The 20119-nt window shown below is 38.2% G+C and overlaps 1 protein-coding gene across 1 annotated transcript in view; it reads left to right on the top strand.

Annotated features, from left to right (window-relative positions):
* The window catches only part of gpc6a (glypican 6a), a 160391-nt gene that overhangs the window by 60150 nt on the left and 80122 nt on the right, over positions 1 to 20119 (top strand). The window contains exon 3 of the mRNA XM_078283252.1: positions 18014 to 18405. Within this exon, the coding sequence (XP_078139378.1) occupies positions 18014 to 18405 (392 nt within the window). The remainder of the gene's footprint in view (positions 1 to 18013; positions 18406 to 20119) is intronic.

Here is a 20119-nt window from a genome sequence, read left to right as displayed (position 1 = left end):
TTGCATTATTTTACAGGACAATATTCATTATTTTGAAAATAACTAATGTGTAGATGACAAAGTGGATATTTGATTATATTCCACCCTTAAAATTTATTGGATACAAATTACTTGCTTGCTACTAACTTACTATTCTTAGAGGAAGCTGGCATGGATATCCACTCATCCTTTATTTACAGAGCCAGATGGTTGATTTGGACACCATCAAGCATCTTTTAATACAACAGATGCTGAATTGCCAAATTTCTCTTCAAGTGTTTTGGCTGGGTGGCTCTGTGTCGTTATGTCTAAAAGCCCATTATCCAACGCAAATATGTGACCCCCCTCTGCCACTATCAGAGAGCATCAAGTACAGCCAAAGTTATTTCTGTGAGAATAGACTCCCTCTCAATTCAGTCTGTCAGCTCTCTGCATAAAAGTCTTCTGCACTCAACCTTTCTCCCAGCAATTTCAGCAGAGATTCACTGGGCTGTCAGAAAACAATTGCTCTTTGTAAAAGGCAGTGGCTGGTGCAACTTTAATTTTAAAGATGTTTTAAACGAGCTGCCAGTGTATGATGGATGGGCTGTGGGAAAGTTGCCTCCTGTTCCTCTATATACAACAGAGGCCTTTAATTATGAGACCCTTGTATTGATGCTGTCAGTTCCAGTGTGATATGCATCATGCATGTGGGGAGAATTTTTTTTCACCACCTGGTAGCCCCCTCTGAACGATATCATGCACAGAATGTCATCTGTTGAAATTGCAGTGTCATCAGAGGAGAGTGATTATTGCCCATGGATCAAGGCCTTTCAGCATGATCCAGAGCCTGTGGTATTCATCTATTCAGTCTCGCTTATAGTTTAAAGTGAATTTGATTGTGATTGATGAACAGTCATGCATAGACTGGGCTACCATTTAATCAGTATCTATTGTATGTCTATTCTTCATGCATGCAATCAAATCAGAAACAAAGGGAAGATTATGAGGCCAATGCTAAATCTTGCAATACCCTCTGTGCACTCTAAAGAAAAGAAATGTTAAAGCTCTGGAAAAGTGCATGTGGATAGCTTTTATTTTCCATGGATGTCAAATTTGAGTATCCTTTTACCCATTCACTGAGGTTTGAAAGACCAGAAAAGCCACTGACTGAATATAAACGCTGTTTTTAGGGTGGTAGGTGAAGTGTCCTTACCTATAAATCAGGACTGGAAGGGCATGGATTTGCAGTTCTATCCAGAATCTCTTATTTTGCCAAATGTAAACACCCCTGTATGGATACTCTTAGTAGTGAAAACAACAACAACAACAACAAAATTTTTTTAGTAGTGATTTGATGCTGCTGAAACAATTGGTTTAAAGAGGAGCAAGTAGATTATGGAAAGTACAGCCTTATATATATACGCATGTTTGCAATATACACATTAAACCCCAATCTACACAATTAGTGACTCAGTCTCTGAGAACAGAAACATTCTCATTTTACTCAACACTGTTGTCTACACCGGCTCCAAATAGGCATGTATTTCAGCTCCGTCATGCATTTCATTTCCATCTACACTCATACACCCATTGCATTTTTTAATACCAGTATTTTGGTGTGTTTTTTCTGTTAACACTAGAAGGGCCATGGGCTGAAATAACTGGCCTTTGAGATTTTAAAGAAACACTGGAAATGTTATGGTCTCCTCCTTCCATGACTTTTTCAAATATTTGGGCTTCAGAATATTTTTTTTTTTACAATTGTATCCCAACAAAATACCCCTAACTACGCCAGTACGCTACAGAGCGTTGGTTCGCAGGTCTCTCCCTCTCCTCCTCCACCACTGTTCAACGCTTGAAGGCCAGTGCATTTCCTTCCATTGATCAAGTGAGCGGCATCAAAACTCCATGGAAACTAATTCCACACATACTCACATACCTTTAGAACAATGGTGTCATGAGGCACACAGAGTTCCTGGACATGAAATGTGGGATACGTCTGTGGAAGAACTGAAAGCATTCATTGTGCAGTATTGCGTTTCTGCATTTCCAAGGAATATACAAACATGGATATCAACAGGTACTGGCCAGAAATGTTTGCACAGACTATCTTCAGACAAACCTATGTTGAGTCAAATCAACATGACCATAAAACAGACGGCAACATTCACCAGCTATCTACTGTAGCTTTCAAGGTGAGTGTAGGAAAGTCACTGGGGTTATCAAGTACCTTCCTTCACCATTGATTTGTTGAATTAGGCGGCGGCCACACTGATCTGTCAAAAAACTGAAGAATTATTGACAGATAGATTTGGTTTGGTCATGGTTAAATAAGAAAAACATTCTTAACCAACTTACGGTTGAAATGTACTTTGAAAACGCTGGGAATCAAACCCCAGTCGCCGACGTCGAAGGCAAATGTATATGCCCATCCACCACCCGGACCACAATGCCCTTACTGGCCACCGTGCTTCAATGTGACACTATGTCCTGTTTATAGTCGTGTCTCCTTCACGTAACCGTTTCGTGCTGGGAAAACGTAAATTTAACACTTTACGTTCCACTAACACGTAATTTGCTGTACATGTCGTGTTCATTTCAGGTTTTTCTGTGAGATCAGTCTGTCCCAACGTTACACCCAGCTTTCTCCGTTTTATCTTTGTTTTGGTCGTGCTGTTTTCTCTGTGATCTTCGCTATTTTTTCCAAAACAAACATAGGAACGCCTCTAATTGGTGCAACACAACACTACTTTACAATACACACTGCCATCAATATTCCTTTCTATTCCAGAATATGCACATCCACATGAATATCCACATTGTCTCTGCTTAGGCTAAGCTAAGTCTGACTGGCTCTGCTGGCTTGACTGGCAGCTTTACCTGAATGTCAGGGCCCGCTCAGCTGTCCAGTCACCCTCATGTTTGTCACATGATTACACAGAGGCCCGGTTTATGCTGGGTGTAAGTATTAGACTATGATCAAACTAATGTGCAAACAAATTCTAACAACTAATGTGCAATAATGCTACAAGGCTAATTCTAACACAAGGCTGCCTCAGTATTTCCTCTAAACACTAAGGCCCTATTTATACAGGCTCTAAGTCTTACTACTGCTACTTCATTGCTGTTTATCATTTAACTGCCTAGTTCTTTTTGGCATCTTGCTTACTCAAGTGCTTTTGGTGATGTGCCTGTAATATTTTATATAATCAAGCAATGGCAAGGCCTCCATTTCCCCCCTGTATATATTGTTGTATTTTAGAAATAAATACACAGACACTGATTTGGTTCTGTTGTTTTTTATTCCAAAGCTTGCTTGCAGTGAAGTTCAGCTGGTTAGTTTGACACCGTTGGCTGCAGTTATAAAATGTACAATAATCTGCTGCACTTAGTAGAGCATGGAGTGTCAAGATACGAATGCAGCCAATGTATCAATAGAATGTAAACTATGAGACTGGTACTTTAGTGATAAAATCTGAGAGTAGGCACTTCTTGGAATGCTTCTCAGCCAATCACGATGCAGGGTGGAACTAATTGTAAATAGTGGAGGAGGAAATTTGTATTGGCATTCCGGACTCGATTACATGGCATTGTCTTGGAGTGACCTCAGTCAGTGAAAACTTGAGATGGAGTTAAGAAAAAAGATGTCCAATTCCATAATGAGGCTTTTTTTTTCTCCATGTAGGAATAGTGCTACTGTTTTTACTGCTGTTTTCAAACTTCCCTGATCTTCATGAAATCCCAAATGGTAACGGCATAACTCAAAAGAAGTCACAGATTTCAGTTTCTTGTGGATTTAAATATACTAAATAGCACCAAAAAGTATTTATTTGGCTCAAAATTAAGGGACAACCACTGCAATATGCACATGTAGAAACAAAAAGCTTGCTGGAGGCAGACAGCAAGTAAGAACACGCAAAATTGCCAATTACCATTTTCATTCAACTTTTGCCATTTTCTTGCAAGGCACATTCTCAATTATAATGCTGAACCAAACCGACTGAAAGGGAAAACAATTTATTATGCTGGGTGAACTGAAGGTGTTCCGCAAATAATTTTCACATAATAGTATAGTTGTCAAAATAATCTTTCTAAAGTGGTATAAATTCTATGAACAAATGAGACCATTACTGCATTAAAAAAATATTTTACTTATGTCTTGTGTGCAAACATAGACTCTATTCCCCAGCAACCTTCTGTTGGGGTAAAAGAGAGTCTTATCTTTATTTGACTGTTTCACATAGAGATGATGCTCACCAGAGCATTTGTGGGTTTGCAACTAATACTCAAATAAGTATTCACAAGAGAGAGGGAAAGACAGAAGCAAAACATGTCTAAAGTCTCAAAGGACTGCTTGTCCACTCTCAGACTGCACAAGGTAGCATACAGAACAGGAAATAAAATCTGCATAATTGGCAGAATACACATATGTTACATTCTCTTGTATCTCTTGCAGGTATAATAGACTAATAGAATATAGCTGAGAACTAAGCAAAAACAAGTAAACAGTAAATTCATAGTATTCCCATGATGTCACATGCATTTCCTACCAATATGGCGCTTTACAACACACACAGCTCATTGGCTGTCATTTGTCATTTGATTGTAATCACCTGTTAATTTATTACAATCACCTGTTATTTTCATATCAAAATGGCCATGTGGTGATGTAACAGAATACTTTCAATATGTCGTCCCCCACGAATGACGTAGTGGCGCAAAATATGTAGAAGTAGAAAATGTTACCTCAAGTTACTTGATTGTATGTGGAACGAAAGGGGAAGAGGAGGTGCCATGTTAGCGTCCAAGATATTGTCTGTGATGTACAGTAATTAAACATTGTGGCGCCCCCTTTAGGCCAATCAGTGCCATTTTAAAAATGCACAAAAGGAGCAATGAGACGCATCGTTTCCCAAAGTTTCGCCAAAATCCGAGTAGTGGCATCCGAGATATTGTGCGTGACGGACAGACGATCCATACTTCCTCCGCTGATTTCATCGAAGGGGACAACAAACAACAGTCAGTTGCTGGCAAGATGCTGGCTTTAGGGAATTATGAGATTGAAATCATTGAGGTCTTTTTAGCTAGCTCTCTATAAGTGCACAGTGCCGACATGCACTGTGCACTGTGGGTGACAGAAATGTATAATTGAACAGTATACCTACTTTGAAGCCCATTATTCAAGTCACAATGAAATGAAACAAAAACAGTGCATTTTTAGCGGTTAGCCTAATTCATTGTGTACCAGCAAGCGTACATAAAAATTCTAACCAATAATACCATCACAAATTCTAAGGCTGCTCATTTTTATTGGCTTATGTCAGTGTGTTATTGTCATATGCCAGTAGCCTAGTCACCACCCGCAAAAAATGTAAAGCAAGGTCTGCCTCTAAGAAAATTTTGATATCGGCCTATGGTAGCTATAAATACATTCCTTTACCACCACATTTAATGACAAGAACAAAATATGCAAATTTAAAGCAACATACGCCAAGTCTAACCTACAATACATTCACCAAAGCAATGGATTTTTATATATATATCATTATATCATCTGCTGTAACACTGAGTTATGCTAATGGAATAGATCAATAGTTTCCCTAATGATGTGGGCTGACACGTTTCCACCGCAGTTGTGCTGAGTTTAGTGAATGGCTGGAATGCCGGGTTTAGTGATTGATGTACCGCAGGCAGCGAAGGTGTCGTGTGAAACCGCCCCTCCATAACATCAACCAAGTCTCAGAAACACTAATGTGGAATTCAACAGTTGCTCTCTATTGACCGCCAAGAATCACAGTTATGTCTTTCCCCCCCTTGTGGTCTTGTCCCATCTTGTGGTAAAATGTTGTGTCATGCTTTGTGCTATACCAGTGATTCTCAGCCTTTTCCATATCAAGGACCCCTAATTTAGTCCACATTAGAGCCACAGACCCCCATTTGATGAGATTTTGTCTCTTGGACCTAAATCTGAGAATATTGTTTTTGTTAGATATGATTTTGTCCAGAATCCCATGACTGTATGTATTACAGATAGAGAGATAGCACATTCTAAGTTTAACAATTCATCAATTTGCTGGAGACCCCCTGGAACCCACTCGAGGACCCTTGGTGGTCCCCGGACCCCACGTTGAGAACCACTGTACTATACTACAGCAGCACACTGGAAAACACATTCTCTAATTAGCTATGCAAATTAGATGGTCAATTTTAGTTATACTACACAGAACGAGAGAATTTTTGACATCATCTCCCTGTATAAAATTGCTGTATGGGAAATTGGTAAGTTGACACAGAAGGAAAGGAGAATATTGCATAATATAATTGTGTGTGTGTGTGTGTGTGTGTGTGTGTGTGTGTGTGCGTGTGTGCGTGCGTGTGTGTGTGTGTGTGTTTGTGTGTGTGTGTGTATAAAATATGTCAATCAAACCAAATGAACAATACTGAATTATTATACTTCTTTGTACACCGTGCTGTCTTCAACTTTAAAGTAAAAATATGTGACATTCATATAAACAGTTTTCTGTTTTCATACTCTGTCACAGATTAATATAACACAATAGCGATTCAACTCATACCCAGTGCATGAAAGCATTTGCTACATTTACTGTTCTAAACATCTGCTAGCGGGTACTGTAGGTCTTTCCAGGGAAAAATCTAGTGGCAAACAAGAAATGATGCGTTTTATGTCACTAAAAGCAGCAACTGTGGTTTGTTTGGAATAAATTGTAGCACTCTGTAGTTAGAGATCGTCACCATGGCTGAACAGACAAAGGAAAGACCGGTGCCTACAGAAACTCAAATTGCATCAACAGAAAATTCAAGGAAAAAGACGCTATACTACTGGTGACACTTTTTGATTACCAAGTGATCCTTGGGAAGTGCAGTGCAACAACAACACAGCAGTGACAGCTTGTCACCAAAGATATGCCAGTATCAAAAACAAGAATCTCACAAATTACCACTTTACAAACAAACAAATCTCCAAAGTAGAAGGAATAATATGTCAGTCTGTACTAGTCTGCATTCTACAAATTCAGCTGTAGTTAGTTCAGTTAACAATAAAATAATAATGAACTTATGCTAAATTATGTTAAATTACCATTTATTGAAGATGGTTGATATAAAGGGTTACCCAAGGTTCAGTTTGTTTTGATTTCTCTGCACATCCACGTGTCTATTCGTAAGTCTGTTTTATGTAACATTTACTTTATCCATTCACGTTCATCTTGAAACTTCTTCACAAATGGCGTAGTTATTATCGGATAGAAAAAGGATGGAATGACTGACAGTGAATTTTAAAAAAAAGACAGACTAGGCTGAAAACTGACTAAATTGAAAATTGCTCCTATAGCTATAGCTCCTGTTGTAATTGGTGTAAGATTTGAACTGTTTACAAAAATATTTCCTGTTAAATATAGCCAAAATAAGAATCATTGTGAAGTCAAGTCATATTGTGTGTGCTTGTACAAGCTCATGTGCGAGTGGATATGGCAGCACCAGAGCAACACCAAGGCACAACGCAGGAACAAAATAAATTACAGAGTAGCAAGGACCTCAAAGGCCAGTTAAACCGCATTATGAGGTAGCACCCACAGGAAACAAATTTAATTGGTAAAACTGTGCTAGATGTGTACACATAACACCAATCCCGCAGGTGCTGTCAGAATCTATCACGAGTCTTGCTACAAGACAATTTATCAAATGTCACTTACAGTTTGTGAAATGCTGCTCATGCCTTCTAAATACAAACTGGCAACGGTCACTATGGGAGTTTGTCATCCCTGATTACAACACAACCTGATCCCAAACCTTTCTGCTGGGAGACCATTATCTGTGATGGAGCACCGTTGAACTGTAGTCCAAGCTCTCATGCCCAGCATCAGATGTCTGATTAGAAATCTTTGTGGGTGCACCCTATTTGGAAAGCAGAGGACATTTTACACTTCATAGTTCTTACCTGCTGAGTGGACATACAGTCTATAAGCCATCATTGCCAAGAGCAGTTTCATGTCAAGGTGGAAAAGAATGTTCAATCAAGGAAATACCCTCCGCCGTGACAACCTGACACTTAAATGAAAATACCGGGGGATATTATTTCTTGTGGAACCAAAGACTACTGGCAAGGTCAAATTTTCCAGCTCATGTGGCTTCAAATTATTTAGAGTAAAATAAAGGGTTTAAAATAATGGCGTGTCTTAGGGTTGACTGGCCAGTGGCTAAGGAATTTACACACCCAATTTGAATGTTATGACTCCACTGTATGGACATTATCAGGTGTCATCAGCCCCATAAATATGAATCAGTAGTGGTCTAGTACACCTACAAGTAGATTCAGAGTGCTGTCATCCATACATGGTCATATGTCTCCAGTTGAAGTTTTAAAGGAAAAATCCAACCTAAAACACCTGTTTAAAAAAAACATCTATTGGCAATGTATCTTGCATTCCTTGCATTTTGGTGTGTGCTGGTGTATTTTTCTTATTCACCTGGATAACTGGCCAGACATTGATAGTGTCACATCAAGATATTTCCAGTGTAACAACAATGGAGTTTAATAGGAGAAAAACTGTCTAAAACATCAACGGTAAATTTGTTTTGGTTTTGGTTTTGGTGTCAGTCCCTCAGAATGAACGAGCTAGGGCTTCTTTCTAGAGCCATCGTTTTGCACCGACGTTCAACAATCATACAGGGAGAAATCCATCGTAGAAGAGGCAGAGATACCAAATTCTCCACCAACAGAAGCCTCCATAGTCCATACTGTAATGCAGCACAAGACATGGTGCATTTTGCATAGTGAGCGACTCACACTTTTTTTCAACTGGCAACGACAGCTACTGCTTTCTCCAACAACATGTAAAAACCACAGCAAAGTTAACTTAATATTAGACATTGGATATTTGATGGGTAGCCATTTTTCCACCTTCAATAACTTTTAAAGTAAACAAGTAAAAGCACATTGATGAATATATTTGTGATTACTGGTATTGAAACTACTGGTTTCAATATTTGAGAAAATATATCCACATAATATCCAATATCCAAAATTAAGCTAACTTTACTCCAGTCACTTACAACCCACAGCTAAATGGAACAAGTTCACGCCCATTTCCTGGATGTTGTCAAAAGACATTCTGGGAAATAAGTACAAGTAGCCTAGACAAGGCAGGTTGAGAGAAAGTGGGTACAACGAAAAGGTAACACTTAAAGCAGCAATAAACTAAATTGTCTGACCGCTAGAGGGTGACAGAGACTGCAACATCCTTGTAAATAAAACCATATACGCCCACTGCACTACCGAGTCCAAGCACTGTGCATAAAGGCTAATAGCTAAGCTAATCTTACCCACGGAGAATATCGGCAGTTACCAATCTCGCTTTGCCAGACCTTTTTCCCGCTGAAGGTTATGTGTGCTACAAACAATGACAAGTGACGAGGTACAGTAGGTAGCAAGTTTACTAGTTTACTAACTTTACCCCCCTCACTTCATCGATTCCGCCATTGCAAGAATATTTTCAGGAATGGGAGGGGGTGAGGGCCGCTTTTAAACAGCGAGGGAGGAGCCAAGCTAGTTTAAAAAAAATGAAAAGCTACTGAATGGACTGGGAGGAGCTTCATTCCGGAGAGGAATTTGACAACAAGCTTTAGAAAAGAGGTGGCAAGCCTGGCCTGGCCACCGGTGTACTTAGGGAAAAGTGGAATATACGGTATGTAGTTTAAATTGCAGTAATGATTTTGCTTCCTGTGGTGACAATTCCCTTGTCAAGTGGTATAAATGTTTGACACAAATCCACCATTCATATGCTGATAATGGGTTTCTCACTGTACCCAACAATTAGTATGGTTTTCTATTTAATGCTGATTCAAAATCATACGGCCATTTCAGCTTAATGCTGCATTCACATTGTATGGGAATAATCATCGGACGACTTGATGGTTTAAAGCATTGACTTGGAAGTGTTCACGTGTTCAAACTCGCTTGAAACTGTCAAAAAGCCATTATTTCAATTTTCTGTAGATTATGATTGCTCATGATCAGCTTTGCTTTACTTTTAACACACATCCATTCAGTGATTATACATTTAAGTTTGTATATCAAACATTGCAATGTCAACCACAGGAAACGAAACATCTGGCAAGTAGTTGTGTCCTGCCATAGCATTTTAAGAGTTGTGATCACAAAATGACTTCATTTTATTTTAAATTAATATGTGATTGCCTACCCTTGAGTGCAGGTGGTATAGTATGTACCAATTGAAAGATGAGGTAAATGGTATTTCCAAGTAGGAAGCTCGTATCTACTGTCTTTCCCATGTGACATAATTGCAGCATTAGGCCGCATCCTTGTTGTAATACACTTGTACATAGTGAGCAGAAGCAGAAGTCTCGCTAAAATGCACATCTGGTATTGAGCTGCTAGCTATGCTATCACAGCTACCCATTGATGCCTGTAACGAAGGCACACAAAGGATTGGCAACGAAGTGCGCCTTCATTACAATGCCACAAAGTACATCTTCATATTATCAAATTACACAATATCCTGCTCTGTCCCCTTAAATTTTGTACACTCCACAACATAAATAAATAAATAAATCCATGCTGGTCAGCATGGATTTATACAGCAACTCCCCTCTGGTCGTTCAGGGCTAATTGAACTTTGGTCTTAATTAACCATATGAAGAATTAGAGCATCCATTGTTTGAACCGGTGAAAAATGAGCCACTGACTTTGTAAGCAGTGTAATGAAGTGAAATAAATATGTGAATGCAGCCTTTTTTTTGCAGATAAAGTGTTATTATCAGAGCAGCAGAAAGGTCACCTTTATTAATCATATTAATTATTTACTCTAATTAGGCCAGATAGCAATGGAACACTTCTAACCGCTCTTCACTAATAGAGAAAATTGATTCTTCACACTTAGAATTACTTTAAGGGTAGTAATACTTTGTATACTGCATAATGTGTTTCTTTGTTTTTGTTTTATAAGTTGAACGATGCATAAGCTTTTTCGTATTTATGCTTTGCAGTGGTGAAATCACTTCATCCTTTGATTTTTTTTTAAAAGACAACAAATTGTGAACATACTAATGTGAGGTTGAACATAATAGAGAGTAACTAGAACTTGGTTTAATACAGTTACAAGGAGAGTTGCAACAAGGCTGAATTCTGTCACTGGTCCTTTGATGCTCATGGAAAATAACACTATATATAGTCTTTACAACATGGCTGATGTTATTCTATACATTGCTAACAAAAACTGCATTTCATTCAGTCTCTCTATTGTTGATTGTATTAGGTTGAAGGCTAGACTAGGCTTATATGCTGCTATGATGTTTTACATTCTCACTCATTTAAAGACATGCTTTCCTTCATAGCTTCAGCTGGTTTATATATTCTTTATCAGTTTTCTTTATTTGCTGTGTTTTGTACTAGGAATAAGCCTAGGGGTGGCAAGATATTGATAATAATAATTATGAACAGTATTTGTACAGCAGCTTTTCAAGAAGATTTTTTTCGGGGTGTTGCAGAGCATAAAAAGGCATTACATAAAAACAAGAGATTGCATAAAAAAAATGACAATGAATTAGCCAATAATGAATAAAAACAAACATTTAAGAAACTAAGAACTGTTACAAAAAGTAAGATTATAAAAGTGAGTTTTAAGAAATGATTTAAAAGACTGAACTGTACCAATACAGGAACACATCTCCATCAACAGTCAATGCCCAGTGATCTGTGTCATGACCTATGCATATGAATAAAAAATGTTCATGAACTTAAAGAAGACATTGCATATAATTTAATAATTTGTATTTAAACCATGGCCTTGGCAAATATTCATTTCTGAATGGCCGTTTTTTTTTTTCATTGTAACCCTTGAGCCGAGGAAAGAAGGCATTAATGTTCCAAATTACTGAGATTATCAGTGTTGCATTAATTCACTGACATGATGGCTTTATATCAATTAGCAAAATACACAAAAAATATGTTAATACATAAATTGTGTAATTTAAAAAAAAATAAAAAAAATTTTGCATTTGGGATCATTTGAGTTCAATTGCTGAAATTGCTGAATGCTTTTCGGTGGTCTGCTAAGTGATGCATCAAAAGCAGACAGAGGATAAATAATGAAATCTCCCACCGGAAAGCAGCTCACAGGGATAGAATGTAGTACTGATGGTCATTATCATTATCGATTTGACTATGGTGCAAATCTTACATGTAGTGCCTTTACGCTGCCTCAAAATGAAGGTGAGCAGAGTTTATTTCTAACAAATGATTCCACAATCCAAGAAACCTGATATTGATGTAACTCCATCCTTTTGCTTAAGCTTAATAGAAAATTCTATTCATGAAAAAAAGTATGTAATTCTGTATCTCCCTATTTACTTACCTCTTTCTGTTTCCGTTTTTTTTTTTTTTATCCTAAAGCCAATTCAATAGGCATGCAATTAAGATGTTTTAAGAGATAAACCTTTTCACTTGCATCTGAACCTACCATGTGCCTTTCTGCTTGTCAGAGCAGTGGAGCTCTCCAAAGTGACCCTCCCCAAATTTCTTGGCATATTTTGCCTTTTCTTGCTATAACCACACGGCCTTTCACAGCTTAGCGTGATCCCTCGGAACGTCATGGCCAGAAAGGTCTGCGTGCGAGATGATTCCCCAGCGGATTGTATCAGTGTACGCATACACCCATGTATCGACATGTTTGAAGACCCACGAAGGCCTTGTAGATGAATTCCTGAACATTATCCAAGGTCACTAAGTATTGAGGATAATTCGCTGGCCAAATATGTATTTTGGCCAGCAGAGAGCAATTCACTCATGAGTTGGCAGGCTGTAGCTGCTATCTGAAACTCTCAGTGCAGCCTGCTTTCCAGGTAAAAGGCCTTGTAATCACATAACAGAGTACAGAATATTATGCTGCATTATTAAATTAAATTCAGTTTTACATACAGTATATTACTGTATTGAATCAACTGGTTAGTTTAAAAACTCTGGGGTTCAGATTATCATACTTTTAGTTTTGATCAATTGAATAAACTGATTTGTACTTCTACTTATCGTAATATCTGCGTATCTGCCTCTGTTGTAAAAAGGGTGTCCTTTTAAAAGGCATTACAAATACCCGCTGAGTCATTTTCCTCTTGACATTCTGCAACATAAATTTAAGCAGGACTGTTTTTGAAGCACGCACAGCCCATGTAAAGACTCTCTTCAAAAAGCAGCCAATTGACACATTTATCAATAGTGTGAAAAAAATCCATTCTTACAAGAAAAGTGCATACTGACACATTCTCACAGTGATAGTGAGAATTGGTGGAATCCATCACGGTGTTGCATGGATCTTGACTGTAATCCTAGCACTCCATATGTGTGTGGCTTTCAATCCAACACAGTTCAGCCTGAATGGCAAACAGTCAATCATTCAGCAAGCGGGGTCATTTTGATGGGCAAATCAATAACCACAATCCAACAGTATGACCAGCACTCTTCTTAGTCAGCCGCATATTATCTCAGAAACCCAGCATGTCGTTATGCGGTCAGTGTCAAACACAGAAAGCACCATTGGCTTTTACTGGAAACATCAACAAGGCCATTTATAAAACATTAAAATGCGGACCACAGCCACGAGATTCAAAGGTTACATTTTATTATTTATCTAATTATTTTCTGTTAGTAATCTTTAGCATTAACTTTGCAAAGAGTAGTGTGACTGTGTGTGATAGGTGGGTAATGACCACTCATATCATTGCCACCGACTCGATTAGCCTATGCAGAGCTCAATTAATTATGTGGGTTGAGGATTTTCTCCTCAACATCATTCCGTCACTCTCATTTTTCAGGCTTTGATCCATGAAACTGAGTGATTTGAGGGGGAAGTTATGGCGTTTTTAGAGGGTGATATATTTGTTTTTATGCAGACTATCTTTATCCACTCTTTCTAGTTCTGTTTAATTTATTTATTCCTTTCCTGGGAATCGTTGTAATGGACTTCCATAAATCATATGTCAAGAACATTGAGAAACAACTTCTGCATTTTCATATTTAATTTCATACATCTGACTGAAAATTTGGTCATACTGTACTGTAATAACCCTCCAACAACTCAAACATGTACCAAAAACAGACAAAAAATTGTGTTCTGTACGTTAGAGTCTATACAGTAAGTTATAAATTCTGAATTATTAATTCAAATCCATTCTTAACAGCAGGAAAATTGATCTTTAGATTAGTCTGGGCTTGTTGACTTCAACAGCTGAAGGATTTTCTTCACTTGCTACTGTTTGTTGTGTGGCCACAGCCTCACAGAAATTGTTAAATAATGCATAAGTTAAATGGTTTTGCTTTTGTGTTGTCATCTTTATTACCCATCCTGAGAGCTGTTTAAATGGCAGTACAGATACAATAATACATGCTCGATACGCGTACCTGTTTTAATTGTAGAGTAAGAGTAGGATAGGGCTGCACGATATATCGTTTCAGCATCGTCATCGCGATGTGCGCATGCACAATAGTCACATCGCAGGACGTGCGATGTCAAGTAAGCAAATTAACTCAAACACGTCATGCTACAACTTTTTTGCTGCTTGATACAAAAACTCGCATGGTTCTCATTTTCCATGACTAATCTACAAGAGAAGTCTGTCTGATATAACATAATTTACTCCGATTTAAGAGTTTGTTATAAGAGTAGCGTATGTTACCTTTCCAGCTTTCGCGGCTCCGAACCGTAGTTGGGAAGCCTCTGGTGTTGTGCTAGCCTATTTTAGCTTAGCCTGGCTCGTAGCTGGTAACAAGCTTTTTACTAAGAGTCCGGACCAACTCTGCAGTGGAGAACTGGCACTTTATTTCGGTACAGCAGCGAACATAATGCACGGCCTCTCGGTGACGTTCTAAGCTCTTTTCCCGCTAACTATGGTAACTTTACTCACTTAGCATCCTGCAACTCACTCTGGCTGCGGCTAAAAGCACACTCACTTCCTACTACGTCACCCGCGCAGGTTACCCACAAGGCCACCTTCTTAAAGGGGCAAGGCTTGATAGAGCTATTCAAGTCATTTGGTGAAAATTCCTGTATTTTTTCATATCGCAATATATATCGCAGAAAAAAATAATATTGCAATGTCAGTTTTTTCCAATATCGTGCAGCCCTAGAGTAGGAGAACCTTTCCAGGAGAGAGAGAGGAAGAAGTGAAGTTGAAGTTGTTCAGGTTGCAAAACAGGTATGAAATGCAGAGCTGGCCGTAGGAATTTCAGAGCACATTTCAAAATGCCAAGAATGGAAGTGGTGGGAGAGTTATGTTTGCCTCCGAAGAACTGCACAACATTGGCTTTGTTTGCACAGATAATTCTGTTCTTAACTCAGTTACTCAAATAACCTGGTTTTGGGTCGGCGCATGTAAACGTCACAACTCAGAATAACCCAGTTACGATCATAGTCTGATTATGAGAAACCAGGTTAAGATGCCTGGCCTACTCCGATATTTAATGGGTTACTGTAGCATGTAAACATCTTACTCATTTCACTTTTTCATCATCTGCACAAACGTAGGCTCACACAGGTTTCTAGGTACATTTCGATGACAACATTATACATGTTGGTGAGCCATTCTATCTGAGGGTGGGAAATTATTATTACTGTACGACCACAGGTGCACAGCAATATTCTGCTAATTTGTTTATTCATGTCAACAGCAATATCGGGGTTTCAGTGGTGCGTGTAAACAGCTTAATCCGAATAAGGTGTTAACCAATAGTGTGGCCAATAGCCAGTTTAGTCTGTGCATGTAAACATAGCGAGTGTCTGTACTCCACAACTCCTGTTCTCTGTTTGTGAATCAGGGCAGAAATGTCACAGAATGGTTGCACTGATATACAGAATAAAGATGCTTAGATGACAATTAAAGCAATACACAACAGAGACAGCTACAGTACTGTGGGGGAAAGAATGGATCTATTATTAGCAGCATATTTATCCTGAGCCCTGAGCCAAACAATAAACACTTGGGCTGGTCCAATCCATAATACAAATGTAGAAGAGTAGCCCCACGATGGAAACTCAAAACATGAGATGGATTTTTTTTTTTCCTTCACTCTGAAACTGATTTGCACACATTCCAGAGCCTCGGACTGACAGTGTATGGCAGCATGATAGTTGATGGATTTATTTATTTTTGTTTGCTTGGCACATCGTAGTGAAATAAGCCTGTATTTTCAAGTACAAGCAGTATGGCATGACAAAGTTGTGAAAAGCTTTCTTTTTTTTTATATAGCCTATCTAGAATAAGGAATCTATTCATATGGCATTTTTCTGCTGGCAAACTACTTAACCAAACAGGCATAATAAATCTATAAAAGGATGTAAAAATACTACAAATTTATAAATTCTATGTTTACTGTAAATGAATCCATGCCAGGCATTTTGCACTGTGTACACATGCATGTTTCATATTTTTGAATATGCAGTTGCCCGTTATTTAAATACATTTCATTAATTAATCCCAAACTATTCTTTCAAATGACTTCCACTCAAATTGACTTGACTCCAAAGTCCGAGATTTTACCATTTGTACATAGTACTGGTATGCCAAAAAGTTTTATGTTTTTTGTCTTACCTATTTACCTTTGTCTTTTACCTATTCTGTGGTTTTTGTTCACTGGATGATACTATACAGCAGAGCCCTGCTGCACTGTGGTTAACAGCACAGGCTACATGTGGCTGGCACCGATTCATCATGCCTTAAGGGTTAGTCACATTATCACGGGAAAGAAAATGTATTATTATAGGTAGTTTTGACCACCCCACAGGGGTGTCACTGTTATCAGCAACAGCGCAAGGAAATGTCACCCAGCTAGAATACCGGGCCAGGAGAAGAGCGCTGAATGCTTTATTAGCAAGCATGACACATGAAATGTCTGCGGTGTTTGTTTACAGAGAAAGGAGGAGGCATATTTGACATTTGTGCATGGAGAGATGTTTTATGATCCTCCCAGTGTTTATGCCAGTGCACTCAGGAACATGGGATCCTATTAGCTAGGCTTCAGTGAGATTCCCCAGCTAATGCTGCTTTCTTTTTCTCTCTTCTTTTTTTGTTGATTGTCTGTGGTAATGCTCAGGAGAGCAGGGGCCCAAATGACTTTGGCAAATGACAAAGAAGCAATAATTTAACTGCTGCAAATGTTATATTTGAAAATTCAGTTGCATGTATGTTTTGATGGCAATGTTTACAATAATTTAAGCTACAGAACAATGTTTTATGACAGCTGTGTTATGTGTAAGTCATGTGTTATAAAACATGTTTGTTATACGTTATGATATAAAGTTACACAATATAAAGTGCGTGTGCATGTGTGTGTGTGCGTGTGTGTGTGCGGTTGAATCAATGGTGAATATAATCATAGAAAAGAAAATAGATTTGCTTGCCTCACAATGACATTTCAACATAGCCTTGTGATAATTCAACAGGCAGATATTAGAAGATTTCAAAATAAAGCGAATGAAGTTTCTTTCAATATACTGTAACACAATATTCAATTATAGGCTTATAGGCCAGCTGCCTCAATGGTCAAATAAATTGTCTCTGTGAGAAACAAATGCATCTGGGAATAATGGTGGGTACTCAGGATGATAATGTATACTAGTGTCTGTGTCTAAAACTTATGAATATTTTGTTACAGTATGCAATCAGAACCTTTACATTAATCATTCATAGTCCTTGTGGCCCATTATTTCTGCGATTAAATTATTAATGCTTTGGGCTGACTTTCTTCACATAATCAAGTACCTATTATTGGCTGGTATACTTTGCCCCTGTATATGTGGACAGAGCCATAAGACGAGACATTAAATTACATTATAAACATTATATACAACAACTGTGCTCTGACTAGATTGTGCCTTTCTCTTAGATGCCGTAAAATCTAAAGCACTCTTCCTGGTTTATAACGTAGGGAGGATGAACTACCTCAGATACTGTAAATACCTGCATAATGACCAAACTATGTATCCTTCTTGCCCCCCTACCCCCCACCCCCAAATCACCCAACTAGAGTTTTTCTTGGAGCTGCTGGACAATTCCGAGAAGTCTCTCAACAACATGTTCACGCGGACGTACGGGAAGCTGTACATGCAGAACTCAGAGGTGTTCCAGGACTTGTTCACTGAGCTAAAGCGCTACTACACGGGGGGCAATGTCAACCTGGAGGAGATGCTCAACGATTTCTGGTCCAGGCTGCTGGAGCGCATGTTCCAGTTACTCAACTCCCAGTACCACTTCACAGATGACTACCTAGAGTGCATCAGTAAATACACAGATCAGCTAAAGCCCTTCGGAGATGTGCCCAGGAAGCTGAAAGCCCAGGTGACCAGGGCCTTTATTGCTGCGCGGACATTTGTCCAGGGGCTGACGGTGGGTCGGGAGGTGGCCAACAGGGTCGCGAAGGTGAGTTTCACTTTCTCCTAATAGCCATTTTGACTGTTGTTGAGTTTCTCATCTCTTGAGTGATCCTCTGCTCAGGAATGTTGCTCTGTTCTTGTTGAATACAGGGGAATAACCATTAATGAAATATAACATACTGGCAATGTAAGGTAGAGCTGAAGAATTTATCTGAAAACAAAATCGAAATCGCAATATGAACTTCTGCAATTTCCAAATCACAGAGACTGCAATTAATTGCTTAAGAGAGAGTTGCGTCCAAAATGGATTTAACAAAATAATTTTTCTTTAAGCAATTTTGTTGTTCTAAAAAATTTATGACAAGAAAAACTTGTGATGATATGAATCGCAGTTTAAATCGCAAGTGCAATATTCTGTCAAATAATCCCAATTAGATTTTTTTGTCAATATATTTCAGCCCTAAGGAATGTGTCTGTTTCTGTGAGTTGCGAGTGTGTTTCATCAGTCCATGAATGATTCTAGCCCACTTTCTATGGTTAGCCTAATTAATGGAAAATCCCACACAACAGACAAACAAACATTTGGTTTCAGTAGAATATTTTATGTCCCTGTCAGTGATGTCTTTATTCTGTACATATACACAAAGTACTGCAGGTCAGCTAACACCTTGTAGGTTAATTTATACTAATCACAGTTTTATATGTTCTGAGGTCTTTGAATCATATGTAATGGACCTTGCATCACATTCTTTTAGAATAAGATTGCATATGAATTATTTAGTAAGCTTGCATTTATCTGCCCAACCCCCTCCCACCCCCACTTTCCAAATCTCCATTTGTCTATCTCTCTCTTAAATGCATGCATTTTACCTCTGGCACTGAAGAGAAAATGTTGTTATTCCATATCAAGATCTTTGTTTAGATGCGCTTGAACTCCAGAGTGAAGCGGTGACGTTTCTTCATGTGATTGGCGAACTATGTTCCACATTCCATGAGCGATGCAGAGGAATCACCTGCAGAGAGCTGAGATTAAAGAGCAAGTGCCCAGAGGCAACTTATGCGGTCCGTTTTCAATGTGTCTCATTGCTATTCCCATTTTGTTTTTAGATGATGTTTATTGGAAAATCTGTAACATCTTCCATGTTGCCCATTCATTTGAATTTTCCCTCTCTGGTTGTCTACGGTTTAGAAATGGGTTTATTAGATTTTGAAAAATAAATATGTTTTTAGACCGTTATTAAACACTGGAGATTAGAAATGTATTTTAAAAGGCTCAGCGGAAATGTTTCCTGATTCCATGTTAAACACATAAAGTTATGCAACAACTTTTCATGGACTCAGTTTTAAACTTACGTAACCAAATCTGTTTTTTGTAGTTGGTAAATAAATATTACATTTAAACATTTATAACTTATAACTATTTTCATTTTAATAGTAATAATTATAACCATTTCTATAACACTTCTATAACACTTCTAATACAAAGTACAAAGTGCTTCACAATTAAAAGAATAAAAACAAACACATATACACATACAAGACATACATTGGGAAAGAAGCAGCAAAACAAACATATGGACAAATGTCATCTACCTATGTCATTTGAAACATCATTGGATTACAACATTATATTAGGCCTACATGGGTATTTCTAAACATGGAAAAAAAAATATATATAATATAATAGTCATGGAAGAAAATAAACTCAGTACATAACATTTATAAGTGGTTCAAAATACTAAACTTACTGCCCAGTATTG

Source organism: Centroberyx gerrardi, chromosome 1 (genome assembly GCF_048128805.1).
Source record: "Centroberyx gerrardi isolate f3 chromosome 1, fCenGer3.hap1.cur.20231027, whole genome shotgun sequence".
In the NCBI taxonomy this organism is placed as follows: domain Eukaryota; kingdom Metazoa; phylum Chordata; class Actinopteri; order Beryciformes; family Berycidae; genus Centroberyx; species Centroberyx gerrardi.
The sequence above is the reverse complement of the archived record's forward strand: the minus strand, read 5'-3'. Positions and strand labels throughout refer to the sequence as shown.